Genomic DNA, 16,805 nt, shown 5'->3' with positions numbered 1-16,805 from the left:
ATTCAAATTTCCTACTATTATTGTATTGTTGTCTATTTCATCCTTCAATTCCATTAATATTTGTTTGATATATTTAGGTGTTCTAATGTAGGGTGCATACATATTTACAATTCTTATATTCTCTTGATGATTTGACCCCTTTCATCCTACAATGATCCTTTTTGTCTCTTGTGACATCTTGACTTAAAGTATATTATTTCTGATGGTATAACCACTCCTGCTCTCTTTTGATTACCATTTGTATGGAGTATCTTTTTCCATCCCTTCACTTTCAGCCTGTGTCTGTCTTTAAATTTTTATTCATTCAGTCATTCTATGTCTTTGGAGATTAAGTCTGTGTTGCCCAGGCTAAAGTGTAGGCGCTATTCTCAGGAACACTTACAGAGTACTACAGCCCCAAACTCCTGGCCTCAAGGGATTCTCCTGCCTCAGCCTTCTAAGCAGCTGACAGCTGAGATTACAGGCACACACCACTATGCCTGGCTCCCTCTATGTCTTTTGATTGGAGAAATTAATCAATTTTCATTTAAAGTAATTAGTGACATAGAAGGATTTACCACTACCATCTTGTTCGTTGTTTTCTGTTTGGTAGTTCCTTTGTTTTTGTTTGTTTTTTTCTTTTTTGAGACAGAGTCTCACTCTGTCGCCCAGGCTGGAGTGCAGTGGCACAATCTCGGCTCACTGCAAGCTCCGCCTCCCGGGTTCACGCCATTCTCCTGCCTCAGCCTCGCCGAGTAGCTGGGACTACAGGCGCCCGCCACTACGCCCGGCTAATTTTTTGTATTTTTAGTAGAGACGGGGTTTCACCGTGGTCTCGATCTCCTGACCTCGTGATTCGCCCGCCTCGGCCTCCCAAAGTGCTGGGATTACAAGCGTGAGCCACCACGCCTGGCAGCTCTACGCTTTTACTTCTTCCCTCTCACATTTATTTTATTGATATCACAATGTATATCTTTTACATTGTGTAATCACTAACAAATTTTTATAGTTATATAATTATTAATACTTTTGTCTTTTAATTTTTATACTAGAATTAAAATTTATTTATTTATTTATTTTTTATTTTATTATTATACTTTAAGTTTTAGGGTACATGTGCACAATGTGCAGGTTTGTTACATATGTATACATGTGCCATGTTGGTGTGCTGCACCCATTAACTCGTCATTTAGCATTAGGTATATCTCTTAATGCTATCCCTCCCCCCTCCCCCCACCCCACAACAGTCCCCGGAGTGTGATGTTCCCCTTCCTGTGTCCATGTGTTCTCATTGTTCAATTCCCACCTATGAGTGAGAACATGCGGTGTTTGGTTTTTTGTCCTTGCGATAGTTTACTGAGAATGATGATTTCCAGTTTCATCCATGTCCCTACAAAGGACATGAACTCATCATTTTTTATGGCTGCTAGAATTAAAATTTATATGCCACCATTACAGTATGAATATTCTGAATTTGATCATATACTTACCTTTACCCATGAGTTTTATACCTTCACATGTTTTCATGTTGCTAATTAGCATCCTTTCATTTGAATTTGAACAACTCCATTTAGCATTTCTTCTAAAGCAGGTCTAGTGGTGATGAATTCCTTCAGCTTTTGTTTGTCTGGGAAGTCTATCTCTCCTTGATTTCTGACAGCTTTGCCAAGTATAGTATTCTTTCTTGGCACTAAGAATACTTAGTTCTTTCAGCACTTTGAATCCCACTTTCTCCTGGCCTGCAAGATTTCTGCAGAAAAATTTGCTTACAGTTTACAGTGGCTCTCTTGTAAGTGATGAGTCACTTTCCTCATGTTGCTTTCAAGATTTTTTTTTTTTTTTGAGACAGAGTCTCATTCTGTTGCCCAGGCTGGAGTGCAGTGGCACAATCTCAGCTCACTGCAACCTTCGCCTCCTAGGTTCAAGAGATTCTTGTGCCTCAGCCTCCTGAGTAGCTGGGATTACAGGTATGCACCACCACACCCAGCTAATTTTTGTATTTTTAGTAGAGACAGGGTTTCACCATTTTGGCCAGGCTGGTCTTGAACTCCTGGCTTCAAATGATCCACCCACCTCAGCCTCCAAAAGTGCTGGGATTACAGGCATAAACCACCATGCTCAGCCCAAGATCCTTTATGTTTGACTTTTGACAAATTGATTATGTGTCTCAAGAACCTCATTATGCTCAAGTATTTTCAGTATTATAGGCTTCATGGGGATGGATGTTTGTTTTCCTCTCCAAATTTGGGAATTTTTCCGTCATTATTTCCTCAAGTAAGTTTTCCATCCCTTTCTCTTTCTGTGCTCCTTCTTGGATTCCCATAATGCATATATTGGCTGCATTGAGGTGTTCCATAAGTTTCATAAACTTTCCTCACTCATTTTCATTCTTCTTTTCACTGAAAATGTTTGAGGTGATAAATGTTATATGTACTTTGTCACAATTTTTAACAATGTTTGTTCCATCTACATGGTGGAATACAATGCAGTAATAAAAAGAAGAATTTGTAAAGGACTGATTAAAAAAATCTCTATTGTTAAGTAAAAAAGCATGGGTACCAAACAGTGTAAAAATAAAGGAGGAAGAAAAGAACATATATTAATTTGCTTCTATAAAATATCTCAAGAGGGATACCTAAGAAGCAGCAACATTGGTTTCTTCTTAGAAGTAGATAGCCAGGGGGAACAGAAGCAGAAGGCAGACTTCTCTGGAAATTTTTTTGTTCCTTTGGAATTTTTTTTTCCTTTAAGACAGGGTTTCACTCTGTCACCCAGGCTGGAGTGCAGTGGACTGCACAATCATAGCTCACTGCAGCCTCGACCTCCTGGGCTCAAGTGATCCTTCCACCACAGTGTTTTGAGTAACTGGAACTGCAGGTGTGTGCCACACACCCAGCTAATTTTTTTTTTTTTTAATTTTGTAGAGACGGGGTCTTGTGTTGTTGCCCAGGATGGAATCTTTGGAATTTTGAATCACAGAAACACATCTTTCAAAACTAAATGAAAATGTAAAAGGTGATATCTATATATTACCTACACTTATACGCGGGCATCACAAACTAAAATTCCTCCAGAAGCCCGTAGGAAACACAAAGGAGTGAAATCAGCAAGTCTGGAACCTTGGCAACTGGAGAAAGAACACCTCCTTACAAGATACAAGGTCAAGTGCAGTCTGTGGAATGCATGCACAAAGGATGCCAAGAGAAGTGGAAGAGCTAAATTTGTAAGTGAAAATTTCTGACTCTGACATGTTGAAAAAATACCTTACCATAGGACAGGCGTGATGGCTCACACCTGTAATCCCAGCACTTTGGGAGGCTGAGGTGGGCAGATCACGAGGTCAGCAGATCGAGACCATCCTGGCTAACACGGTGAAACCCTGTTTCTACTAAAAATACAAAAAATTAGCTGGGCATGGTGGCAGGCGCCTGTAGTCCCAGCTACTTGAGAGGCTGAGGCAGGAGAATGGTGTAAACCCAGGAGGCGGAGCTTGCAGTGAGCTGACACTGCACCACTGCACTCCAGCCTGAGTGACAGAGCGAAACTCCATCTCAAAAAAAAAAAAACCCCAAAAAACTTATATATATCCAGAAATGTATACATAGGTGAAAAGCTCAATCAGTATTCATGAAGTGAACACAGTGCAACCAACATCCAGATCAAGAAACCGAGCATGAATAGCCAGCCCCTCAAATTTTTCCATTGCTCTCTCCTCCAGTCGCTAGCTCCACACCTCAACCCCAACCAGGAAGCACTATCCTGACTTCTAACACACTGGATTCGTTTTGCCTGCTTTTGTACATTATATGAATAAAATCACACAGTATACACACTTTTGGATCTGGTATCTTTCTCTCAACATTATGCTAATGAAATTAATCCACATTGTTGGATATAGTTGCATGTGGGTCATTTTCATTGCTGACAGTCTTCCATTTATTCATCTATTTTTCTGTTGACTGGCATTTAGGTTGCTCTCTGGGTTTACAACAAATTGTTCGGCTATAAATATTCTATTTAATGTCTTCTGGTGAACATATATAAGCATTTTTGTTGTGTACCTTTCTAGGAGTGGAATGACTGAATCCTGAAAGTGTCTGTTTAGGTTTAAAACATACTGCCAACTGGACATGGTGGCACATGCCTGTAGTCCCAACTACTTGGGAACCTGAGGCAGGAGGATTGCTTGAATCCAGTTCTGGGCTATAGTGTGTTATGCTGATCAGGTCGTTAGCATCATTATGGTGACTTTCCAGGGAGCAAAAGACCCACAAGTTTGCCTATGAAGGGGTGAACCGGCTTAGGTCAGAAACAGAGCAGGTCAAAAAACTCCCATGCTGATGAGTAGTGTAATCACATCTGTGAACAGCCCTGCACTCCAGCCTGGGCAACAAAGTGAGACCTTGTTTTTTAGGAAAAAAAAAATACTGCCAAATAGTTTTTCATTTGAGTTCTGGCTGCTCCATTTGTTTGTGTTGGCAACTTCAAAAAACTAGGCCAAAGAAAACATCTGTGGACCATCAGTTGTCACCTCTGGCCTAGCGCATCTTCGGTTCTTATGGGAGAAAGATCTTTATGAGGTAAGTTCAAAATCAGAGTTCCCTTGCTTAAGACCTTGCAGTATCCCTCAATCTTTGGATAATGATCGAACTTCATGATGGGCTTTCTCTTCTTTTTTTCTGTCTGTTTTCCCTGATCTTTACGTCCATTTTTCATCTCTCCATCCCTGCCACTTTAAAGGTCTTGGTGGGCTGCCACACGCTAGTAAGTCAGCATATCTTGAAATATGCTGATCCCCGTGCCGATGGCTTCCCCTTTCTTTCTAGGCCAATTGAGTACTTTCTCTCCCCACTAAATTACTAGACCCAGTGCTTGGGATACAAACCTAGATTCTCTCTACCCCAGGGACTTCACGGTGCCTGCCACAGGGCAGGTGCTCAGTATATGCTTGTGCCACAAACTTGGGTACTCTCTGATGTTGAATTTTTTTAAGGTAATCCATGCAGATAGGAAAGTGAAAAAAACATTACACACGAGAAAAGGGAAATTTTACCCTCAGTCTTCCCAGTTTTCCTCAGAGGCAACCGCTGGTACCACCTCCTTGTGTATTCTTCCAAAGATACATATGGAATGTATAAGGATATATATTCAATCAATGCTATGGAGAAAATAAAACAGCCCTCTGGGGGTCCGCGAGTGCTGGAGACGGTCGCGCACGGCTCTCAGGAGCTGCAATCTGAGAGTTGCCCTACTCTGGGCCCAGAAACGACCCTCGTGCACCTGCAGTCCTCCAGGGAAATCTGAAGAAAGTTCCACAGCTTGGATCTCCAGCACTTTGGGAGGCCGAGGCGGGAGGATCGCTTGAGCCCAGGAGTTGGAGACCATGCTGAGCAACATAGTGAAACCCCCTCTCTACAAAAAATACAAAAGTTAGCCGGGCAAAATGGTGCACTGTGGTCCCAGCTACTCGGGAGGCTGGGGTGGGAGGATCGCTGGAGCCAAAGGGGTCGAGGCTGCAATGAGCCGTGATCGCACCACTGCACTCCAGCCTGGACGACACAACGAGCCCCTGTCTCAAATAAAAGAAAGGAAGGAAGGAAGGAAGTTACACAGAAAGGCCGCCTGCCGTAACCTCGCATCGGGGCCCCCGGTGCGGACCTCCGCAAGTGGAAGCGCAGCCAGTGCCCCGCGCCTGCGCACCGACCCATGCCGAGCCCGCGTCGGCTCTCCTTCCCACGCCCTCCTCCAGCGCCTGCGCACCAAGGTCCGCTTCACGCAGGCCTGCGAAGCTGGAGCCCCTGGATAGCCTTTCTTGCTGACAGAGGCGGGAGAAATTTGCTACTTCCTGTATCCCTTATCCTTCTCCCTTCCCAGTCTAAGATACGAACTATAAATGTTCGAACCCAATTCACCCCGGAGGGGAGGGGCCAGATACCAGTGGCCTGAAGGCGCCCAGGTATCCAGAAGAATTGTGGGTGGGTGGGGGGAGGGGGGGGACCTGCGGTCACGTGGCGTGCGTCCGCCAATCAGCGCGCAGACCGCACTTTGCAGCTCGGCTTCAAACGTACTACCGTGAGGCCGGAGCGCCACTGGGACCCCGCCCCCTTCGCCTGGGTCTGGGGCCCTGCGAGACGGCGGAAAGGGGTGGGGGCGGCCGGGAGGGGGCGGGGCGCAGGGTCGAGTGACGGCCCGCCTCACCTATTCCGGGCGCGGGCTGAGCCCCGTAGCCAATGGGCAGGGGCGGGGGCGGGGGCGGGGGCGGGGGCGGGGGGGCGGCCCGGCCGGCGGGGAGGGGGAGCCCGCGGCCGGGGACGCGGGGGGAGCAGGAGGCGGGCTCCCAATCCGGTTCCATCCGGTTCTCCCACCGCCCCCGCTGTGGGTCTCAACAGCTCGGGCGGCGGGAGGAGTGGCAGCGGCCAGGCAGCGCAGTTTCGCGAAGGCTCTTGGCGCGCCGCGGCCCGCAGGCACCCGGCACGCGCCTTCCCTGCCGCCAGGATGCCCAAGAGGAAGGTGAGCGGCGGCCGCGGCCCGCACACGCCCCCTGGAGCCGCCGCCGGCCGCCCCGCCGGGCCCCGCGAGGCCCAGGCCCCGCTGCACCCACGGTGGCGACGGGCCCGGGAGGCGCTTGGATACCGGCCGACGGGCAGGCGGGCGCTCGGCGGCCGCGGGGGCGGGCTTTCTGGAACGTTTGGCGGCCGGGGGAGCTGAGGGGGCGATTCGAACGGGGCGGCGGGAAGCCGTGACGTCACGCGGCTGGGCATTGTTCTCGGGGCCGGGCGGGTGCGCGGGTCCTGGGACTGCGGCCCGCCTCTATTCGTGCGTCTCCTTCTCCCCGGCAGGTCAGTTCCGCCGAAGGCGCCGCCAAGGAAGAGGTGAGTGCGGGGCCTTCTGCGGGGGGTGGTGGGTTTCCCGTGAGCCGCTGGCCTGCCTTCTCTTCTCGCTGACTCTCCTTTTTCTTTCTCCAAGCCCAAGAGGAGATCGGCGCGGTTGTCAGCTGTAAGTAAAGCGAGCCCTGTAACCGTTTGTTTTCCGCGGGTCGTCCCGGGTGAGGACGCTCAGTGCTACTTTTGCCTTTCAGAAACCTCCTGCAAAAGTGGAAGCGAAGCCGAAAAAGGCAGCAGCGAAGGTAGGCCTCGAAACGCGCATTGGGATGCAGCGGGGCCTTAGGCTACACTGCTTCTTAATGCAGGACTTTCCATTTTGATTAGCTATTTGAGCTTTCTTTATATTTTAATAATTACGGTAAATTTTCTTCTGGTTGAGGCAAAATGTAATGGATATATTCATCCTCGTTTATAGGACTATATCACACTAATGCTGCTGCAGATGTTAGGAGACTTAGGACGACAAAAAATATTAAATATTAAGTCTACAAAGGAAATTTATTCTTTGCGTTGCGTACGTTGTGGCTGGTGCTTGGCTTTTAATTGCCTGCTTGTACTTCCTTTTTTGACAATAAAAGAGCCAAGTTAGGACTGAGGCCAGGAGAAAGGGAACGTGTAAGTTTTTATATATACAGTTTCCAAGCCAACTTCGGGAAGCCTTAACCTTTTTACGGAGTGGGGGTGGGGAGGTAAAAAGTTGTGATCTCTGAGAAAAGAACCGTCACTACTCTAGAAGTGTTTATCAGCAGTTATACAAAACCGTGATTTTGGCTGCTCGCTAACAAATTTGTGATTGCATGATTCGAATTGCAGGTCTGTAGAATGAAGTTGGCTTTGGGTATACGTGTGTTTGATAACTTTCAGGGTGGAAAAGCAGAACATGTGTAAAACATGTATAAACTTTGTGTTTGGATATAGCATTGAAACCACCACCTGTAAAGCTCTACATGTTCTTCACGGGGTGATTAATTTTTTTTTTTTTTTTTTTTTTTTTTTTTTTTGAGACGGAGTATCGCTCTGTCGCCCAGGCTGGAGTGCAGTGGCTCAATCTCGGCTCACTGCAAGCTCCGCCTCCCGGGTTCACGCCATTCTCCTGCCTCAGCCTCTCCGAGTAGCTGGGACTACAGGCGCCCGCCACCACGCCCGGCTAATTTTTTGTATTTTTTTAGTAGAGACGGGGTTTCACCGTGGTCTCGATCTCCTGACCTCGTGATCCGCCCGCCTCGGCCTCCCAAAGTGCTGGGATTACAAGCGTGAGCCACCGCGCCCGGCCGATTAATTTTTATCCAAAACTTAGGTGAGAGTTTGCTATTTGAAGTCTCAAAAAAAATTTTTGTTAACGCCTTCACCTCTTTCCTAAAAGTGTAGGTAGAAGTTTAGCACTGCACAATCATCAGAAGAGGCAAGATTAATTTCCTTGACATTGAGGAGTTGTTGGATAATTACTAAATTTGTCCTTGTTAAATAAAGGTATAAAACAAAGATGTTTTTTCTTCTTTAAATTTTGTACAGAGCTGAGTGTAAAAATATTAACTATGTTTTCTTTAACAGAAAGTTCTGTTTTTGTGATCGTTTTAAAAATAAAGCTTCACGTAAGGTATGAGAATAGTATTTTTCAACTTGCAATTTCTCATTACCAGAAGACCATGTGGTAATTCTCTGTATACAGTTAGAACAGCACGGAAACTTGAAGGCCTAAAAAATTGGCTGACCTTGTTAAAAATGTTGGTGTGAGCAGTATATTATTACCTATCTTTTTTGATTCTGTGTGTGTGTGGGTTTTTTTTTAACTAATTGGCTGAAATATCTGCCTGTTTCCCTCTTTACATTTTTCTTGTTTCTTATTTATCTTTGTCCATCTTGAGATCTACTGTAAAGTGAATTTTTTAATGAAAACAGTTCCAAGTTTTACTCTCAGTGGGTTTGGGACGTGAGATGTAATTGAGAGGCCAACAGGTAAGTCTTCAGGTCAGTGTTTGTTGAGGAACGAGCCTATGAGGTCAGCTTTCCCAAAAGGAAAAAGGGCAGAAGGGATTTGTTCATTTTTACATCTAGTTTCTGTAATACACCTTTGACTTCATGGTTGATCAGACTTTAAAGTCTAAACAGAACGTAAGCACTTGGTGTATCGCTTATCATACTACACAGTAGACATGTTTTCAAGGCATATGTTGTCACTGTGTGTGCTTCTGACTTGTGTCTTTCCCTAAAACTAAATATTTTGAAGGTCCAAACATACTTCGGGAAACTGGATTTTTTTTTTTATCTAGCTTTTCAGCTGATAATGGTTACACGTGGTATTATTTCAAGTCCAAGGTATTATGTATTCTATTTTAACTGTTTACCAGTTTTGTATTTTTTGTATTGGAATGATTATGAAATTAATGAGAAATCTTTAGAAATCACATTACAAAAGAGTAGTTCTTAAATACAGAAGTGATTGTGAAACTTTGGGATAGCAATGTATGTAGTAGCGGTTTTGTCTCAAATATATTTATCATTTGTTACTCAAAGAATGTTGAAGTATTAAAAGTCATTATGCTGTCTGTGGAATCCTACTATTAGTACAGAACTCCCTGCAGTGATTTTTCCGCCCATGTTAGCATTGAAGTTGTGAGCTCTACTTGCTTGTCTTTATGGCCCTTTAACTCAAGTGATCGGTCAGTATCCCTATGGGTCTTTTATACCACCCGCTGGGGGCTAAACTAATTTAGCTGCTGCTGTATATTTACAAGGAATAAATGTTAAGCTTGCTTCTCAGTATTGATGGATGGTATCTAAAAGTATTTTTATGTTTCTTTATAACATGGCTTAAATTTTGAACTTAATGTGTCAAGTTAGTATGGTCATATTAATACCTGTGCTTTTCAGATTCTTCAAACACCTAAATGAAAGTGATAAATTCAAAACTGATCCTTTTAGTTCCTCATTATATGATATCAAGGGATTAACTGTAGCAGGATAGTCAACCTGACCGTACGGCATGGTGCTTTTTTTCAGGTGATTGGTCTTAATGTGAGGGTTAAGGTCTTGTGAGGACAGTATTGTTCAAGTTCACAACAAATTTGGGGATGGGTGGGAATACAGTCAACGAGACTCCTCCGGTATTCGACTTCATTTGTCCTGTCATGTGGAACTATAGAGAATAGTGGATGATGGCGACAGTGGTGAAATACAGCTCGGGCTTTAGGGTTTGTCATATGTCTAATGAGGCTTGACATGCAAGTACTATTAAAATCTCCTTAGCGTACGTTGTTTTCCTGATTACTGGGGTGGACCTTAAGTTGTCTCATGTAATAGGTGTATCAACTGATGTGTGATAGACATTAATATGACAGCTATTATGGATACAATCTATACAAAATGAGATCCTTTCATAAGCTTGAAGATGGGGGTTTCATGCTTACGTGTGAGATGGCCCTCTCTCAAACCTTGCTATGAAGTCAGCACCATTGGGCACATTACTTGTCTGCCATGAAGGGGAAAAAGTAAAACAAAATGTAAATAAGGGGTAAAGCTTGTACTTAAAATATATTCTTATTCTATCATAGGATAAGTCTTCAGACAAAAAAGTGCAAACAAAAGGGAAAAGGGGAGCAAAGGGAAAACAGGCCGAAGTGGCTAACCAAGAAACTAAAGATTTACCTGCAGAAAACGGGGAAACGAAAACTGAGGAGGTCAGAATTGTGTGTGTGTGTGTGTGTGTGTGTGTGTGTGTGTGTGTTTGATTGCTTTTGACTCAACAATAGATACTAAATTGTACGTTCTTTGTAGCAGATAACAGTATTCATTATAATATTGAACAAAGTTTTGTACAGTATCCCAAAGTGAATGGACAAATGGTTTTCTATGATTTATCTTATTGGAAAGTAAATATGTAAATGGCTTATTTAACAGCAAGAAGTTTTAATATGCTCAATTTCAGATATATTTCAATCTTTGTTTTGTTTTTATATTCTGGATGTTGCTTTTAAATATATTTTTGAAAATTTGTTCCCCTTACTTGCAATTTTCCTGGCATTTTTTTCCCACTTTCATTTCTAATGAAAATGGTTTTGTTTGTATTTTTCTTAAAGGTCTAAATAATAACATAGATCAAGTAAATAAAAAGACTAGTGTCATTAATCTTTATTCTTAGAGACGGTGTCTGTTAGCCAGGCTGAATCTTTGTTTTAAGCTATGAGGAAAAGATGTCTTTTTATTAATGAAGCAGTGGGAGTAGAGAAGGAACAGAGAAGTCTGTAACAGGTTTTGATTGATTTGTTGTGAACACCACTGCACTCCTCTAGCCTGGAAGCTGTTTCTTAAAAGATAACTGAACTGCAAGGTTCAGTAAGCCAGGCCTTTATTTTATGTTTTATTTTATGTTTGTTACATTAGCTAAGCTGGAAAAGATAAGTAATTTAGTATATTGATTTTTAAATTTTGATATTTAAATTTTGATATCACTTAAGAATTTGGCCGGGTGCGGTGGCTCACGCTTGTAATCCTAGCACTTTGGGAGGCCGAGGCGGGCAGATCACGAGGTCAGGAGATCGAGACCACGGTGAAATCCCGTCTCTACTAAAAAATACAAAAAATTAGCCGGGCGTGGTGGCGGGCGCCTGTAGTCCCAGCTACCCGGAGAGGCTGAGGCAGGAGAATGACGTGAACCCGGGAGGCGGAGCTTGCAGTGAGCTGAGATTGCGCCACTGCACTCCAGCCTGGGCGATAGAGCGAGACTCTGTCTCAAAAAAAAAAAAAGATTTGATGTTTATATTTGATATTTATCAAATTCTTAAGTTATAAACTACTTATTCCTAAATTAAGAAATTTATAATCACAGTTTATTTTTTTAACTTGTACTTCTTAATTCCTTTTTTTTGAGACGGAATTTCGCTCTTGTTGCCCAAGCTGGAGTGCAGTGGTGGGATCTTGGCTCACTGCATCCTCTGCCTCCCGGGTTCAAGCGATTATCCTGCCTCAGCCTCCCGAGTAGCTGGGATTACAGGCGTGCACCCCCACGCCCAACTAATTTTTTGTATTTTTAGTAGAAACGGGGTTTCGCCGTGTTAGCCAGGCTGGTTTCAAACTCCTGACCTCAGGTGATCCGCCCGCCTCAGCCTCCCAAAGTGCTGGTATTACAGGTATGAGCCACCGCTCCTGGCCTGTACTACTTAATTCTAACTATACATCAAATATTGTGTGATGATAAGATCACATTGCTAATCTAGTGCTGATTTTAAAGGAAGAACTTGACCTTCTAGTACATGTTATCAAATTACAGTTGGTTCTCCCTTGTTTATAGCTGTGTTCTATTAATATAAGGCTGCCAAAAGTATGAAACTGTTTCACATAGGGGAAATACAGGATTGGGTTCCTACAAACCTCTGATCACAACATTTTCATCAACTGAAAATACGTGACTTTGTTACATGTGTATTTGTGTTTAGATATGCCTTAATGTATGTTAAATTCACATCAAACTCACTACCAGTAGCACTGTAATTCGTGCCTGAACAAACCTCTCCAACACATACGTTCTCTGTGTGGCACATCACAGCCTTCTTGAATTTAGCAACATTAGCACTTGAACAAGATGCGTGGGGGCCATTTTAACAGCAAAATCATCAGTAAAAAGCACAAAGATGTAAAATATGTGGCACTAAGTAGACCGGAAAAAGTTGTTTACGGCATTAGAGCTGAAACAAGAAGACAGAGTGACCTCAGCTTGGAATGTACATGTGGTGCAACTCACATTTTTTTTCTGCTCTGTATATGCATGCACATGACCATGGAAGTGCTGCAAGTATTGATTTGGGGTGAGGGGGTGGTTAACAAAAGTTTTTTAACAAGAGTAGGTTACTTTACAAATAACAAAGGTTATTGACTTTTAAAGACCTGATAGTTGCATATAAATAAAATGACAACGTGTTAAGTGCTGAAGATCTCAATTTCCTTTCTTTTGCAGAGTGCAGCCTCTGATGAAGCAGGAGAGAAAGAAGCCAAGTCTGATTAATACCATATACCATGTCTTATCAGTGGTCCCTGTCTCCCTTCTTGTACAATCCAGAGGAATATTTTTATCAACTATTTTGTAAATGCAAGTTTTTTAGTAGCTCTAGAAACATTTTTAAGAAGGAGGGAATCCCACCTCATCCCATTTTTTAAGTGTAAATGCTTTTTTTTAAGAGGTGAAATCATTTGCTGGTTGTTTATTTTTTGGTACAACCAGAAAATAGTGTGGGATATTGAATTATGGGAGGCTCTGGCTGTCTCGGATGTCAGCTTAACATTCCATAGATGGGGGGTTAGTTTTTATATCCTATAATACAAAGCATATTAAATGGCAATATGGAGTCAGTCCTGCATTTAATGTCTTGAACATTTTAAATTACTTCTATTCCCATGTTGTTTTTTAGTAGAATTGTTTCCTAAAGAAAACCACTCTTTGATCATGGCTCTCCCTGTCAGAATTGTGTGCACTCTGTAACATCTTTGGTTGTGGTAGTCCTGTTTTCCTAATAACTTTGTGCTGTGAAAGATTACAAATTTGAATATGTAGTGTACGTGCTATTGAGTTGTGAACTGGTGGGCCGTATGTAACAGCTGACCAACATGTGAAGATACTGGTACTTGATAGCCTCTTAAGGAAAATTTGCTTCCAAATTTTAAGCTGGAAAGTCACTGGAATAACTTTAAAAAAGAATTACAATACATGGCTTTTTAGAATTTCGTTATGTATGTTAAGATTTGTGTACAAATTGAAATGTCTGTACTGATCCTCAACCAATAAAATCTCAATTATGAAAATATTTTGAAGCACATGGATTAAATTCTGGTTTAAATTTTATTTACACAATTTCCACATTTGAGCCTGGCCAACATGGTGAAACCCTGTCCCTACTAAAAATGCAAAAGGAAAATGAGCCGGGTGTGGTGGCAGGTGCCTGTAATCCCAGCTACTCGGGAGGCTGAGCCAGGAGAATCGCTTGAACCTGGGAGGTGGAAGTTGCAGCGCGTCCAGATCCCACCACTGCACTCCAGCCTGGGCAACAGAGTGAGACCCTGTCTGAAAAAAAAATTCCGTATCTGATCTTCCAAAGTTTTTTTTTTTTAAGCGAAATGTTCTAATTTTTGTTTAATACAGTCGTGGGTCACCACTGACTGGATACAGTCTAAGAAACACATTGGCAGTTTTCTTGTGTGAACATCGTAGAGAGTGCTTACACAAACCTCAGTGGCATAGCCTATTACCTATGTAGGCTGTATGGTTTAACCTATTGCTCCTAGGCAACAGACCTGTACAGCATGTTGTTATGGAAATACTATAGGGAGTTGTAATAGAATGGTAAGTACTTGTGTATCTAAAGAGAAGATACAGTATGTAATAGGGGACCATTATGTGGTTCATCGTTGGTTGATATGTGAGACATAACTGCTTCAATATCTGCTATGGCCTTTGAAGTTGCTTGACTATATTGGTTTAAGGGAAAAACTCCAATATCCTTTGAATCAAAGCAAATACATAATTCTTAACTCTTCGTATGAGGTTAAAAGTACAGAGTAGGCCAGGTGTGGTGGCTCACACCTGTAATGACAGCACTTTGGGAGGCCAAGGTGGGTAGATCGCCTGGGGTCAGGTGTTTGAGACCAGCCTGGCCAAGATGGTGAAACCGCATCTCTACTAAAAAAAAAATTAGCTGGTCTTGGTGGTGGGCACCTGTAATCCCAGCTACTCCGGAGGCTGAGGCAGAAGAATTGCTTGAACCCAGGAGGTAGAGGTTGCTGTAAGCCGAGTTCACGCCATTGCATTCCAGCCTGGGTGACGAGTGAAACTTGTCTCAAAAAAAAAAGCTACAACTAAATCTAGTATGGTATGTATTTTCCAGATTTGCTTTCATATACATTCTATTCTCATTTTGCCCTGTAAGTATAGTCTTTAGAGGTGGTGTGGGGCAACTGTTGACTTGGCAACAGTGAAAACGGCCAGAGAACAGACCTTGCTGAGGTTATCACTAAATAGGGATCCTGGGAACAGAATTCAAACGTGTGTACACTTGGTGTGTTGTTTTTCCTGTGGGCTGATTAGTAGGCAAGAATCCTTTAAAAACAAGCCCTATGGGATCTCTGCACGGACTGCCAGAGCAGAGTTTATAGGGAATAGTGAGGATACAGTAAAAGCAAATGCAGAGGATAGTGACGTGGCATGAACTGACAGCAAAGAAGCTTTAATACCCCTGGGGGATGGGGAAGGACTAGGAAACACCTGAGCGCTGTTGGTCATTACACGATGGGGGCCTGAAACAGTGATGAACAGATTTGCCTTTAATTCTGAAGTATAGGTAGAATAGATGAGTTTTTGATAAGCCTTTTAACCATAGAACCCATCTGCCAGTGTTTAGTTAGTTGTAATCCCCAACCTTCCCACCCCGGGCAGTGGTAATAGATGTTTTCAAATCACAGATTTTCTTTTTTTTCTTTTTTTTTTTTTTTTTTTTTTTTGAGACGGAGCCTTGCTCTGTCGCCCAGGCTGGAGTGCAGTGGCGTGATCTCGGCTCACTGCAAGCTCCGCCTCCGGGGTTCACGCCATTCTCCTACCTCAGCCTCCCGAGTAGCTGGGACTACAGGCGCCCACCACCATGCCCGGCTAATTTTTGTATTTTTAGTAGAGACGGTTTCACCGTGGTCTCGATTTCCTGACCTCGTGATCCGCCCGCCTCGGCCTCCCAGAGTGCTGGGATTACAAGCGTGAGCCACCGCGCCCGGCCTCAAATCACAGATTTTCTTAATCGTTCTATACTTGTTGTAATGACATATTTAAAGAAATCACTAGTTTTTCTTACAAAATAAAACAGGTAAAGGGTTTTGGCTTATAGAATAATACCAAAAACAATGTCGAAAAGCATAACAGAAGTACTTTAATATCCTACCTTGAACTACTCCGTTAGGCTTTTCAACAGTTTTTTTGGAGCAAGCCTTGCCTTGTTAAATCTGACCAATTACTTGAGTGTTTGCCAGCCCTAAGGCTGCCCTTCCTTTTTTTTTTTTTTTTTTTTATAAATCCTACCCACAGGAAGGAACACCTTTTGTTGTTGTTGTTGTTTCTGAGACGGAGTCTCACTCTGTCGCCCAGGCTGGAGTGCAGTGGTGTGATCTCAGCTAACTGCAACCTTTGCCACCTAGGTTCAAGCAATTCTCTTGCCTCAGCCTCCTGGGTAGCTAAGATTACAGGCGTGAGCCACCACACCCGGCTAATTTTTTTGTATTTTTATTAGAGACTGGGTTTCACCATGTTGGCCAGGCTGGTCTTGAACTCCTGACCTCATGATCCGCCCGTCTCAGCCTCCCAAAGTGCTGTGATTACCGGCGTGAGCCACCACGCCTGGCCAGGACACATATTTTTATGATAAACCGACTTCAACTGTCAAAGGAAAAAAAATTTGTTTTAACTAAGCCACCTTGGGGGCTGGATGTGGCTTTGGGAGGCCAAGGTAGGAGGATTGCTTGAGCCTGAGTTCAGAATCAGCCTGAGCAACAGCGAGACCCAGTCTCTACAAAAAATATTAACAATTAGCCAAGCATAGTGGTGCACGTCTGTAGTCCCAGCTACTCAGGAGGCTGAAGAAGGAGGATCACAAGCCCAGGATTTCAAGGCTGCAGTGAGCTATGATTGTGCCATGGCACTGCAGCCTGGGGTACAAAGATCTTGTCTCAAAAGCCACTTTGAGGCATGTTTTCTGGGATCAGTACAGAAAGTTAATATCTTTTTTTTTTTTTTTTTTTTGAAACGGAGTTTCGCTCTTGTTGCCCAGGCTGGAGTGCAATGGTGCAATCTTGGATCAATGCAACCTCCGCCTCCTGGGTTCAAGCGATTCTCCTGCCTCAGCCTCCTGAGTAGCTGGGATTATAGGTGTGCGCCACCACCCCGGCTAATTTTGTGTTTTTAGTAGAGATGGGGGT

At 43.5% G+C, this 16,805-nt stretch overlaps 1 protein-coding gene and 1 non-coding gene across 2 annotated transcripts; both read left to right on the top strand.

Annotated features, from left to right (window-relative positions):
- The first annotated feature begins 6,380 nt into the window (after positions 1-6,380).
- On the top strand, positions 6,381-13,657 carry HMGN1 (high mobility group nucleosome binding domain 1). The gene is made up of 6 exons (XM_030806380.1): positions 6,381-6,489; positions 6,819-6,851; positions 6,946-6,975; positions 7,058-7,105; positions 10,415-10,540; positions 12,814-13,657. The coding sequence occupies exons 1-6, from the start codon at positions 6,475-6,477 to the stop codon at positions 12,859-12,861; spliced, it is 300 nt and encodes a 99-aa protein (XP_030662240.1). The 5' UTR covers positions 6,381-6,474; the 3' UTR covers positions 12,862-13,657.
- Positions 10,232-10,338, top strand: LOC115833201. Its single transcript, XR_004028645.1, has one exon. It is a non-coding gene; the product is annotated as a small nucleolar RNA U13 (small nucleolar RNA).
- Positions 13,658-16,805: the final 3,148 nt, after the last annotated feature.

Source organism: Nomascus leucogenys, chromosome 25 (genome assembly GCF_006542625.1).
Source record: "Nomascus leucogenys isolate Asia chromosome 25, Asia_NLE_v1, whole genome shotgun sequence".
NCBI lineage: Eukaryota > Metazoa > Chordata > Mammalia > Primates > Hylobatidae > Nomascus > Nomascus leucogenys.
Note: the sequence above shows the minus strand (reverse complement) of the source record. Positions and strands in the feature narration are given on the sequence as shown.

What these genes read in the sequence shown, in the direction of transcription:
- HMGN1 (XM_030806380.1), top strand. An exon ending in GATCGGCGCGGTTGTCAGCT is followed by an intron (nt 6,976 to 7,057) that starts GTAAGTAAAGCG and finishes TTTGCCTTTCAG; the next exon opens with AAACCTCCTGCAAAAGTGGA. An exon ending in GGGAAACGAAAACTGAGGAG is followed by an intron (nt 10,541 to 12,813) that starts GTCAGAATTGTG and finishes TTTCTTTTGCAG; the next exon opens with AGTGCAGCCTCTGATGAAGC.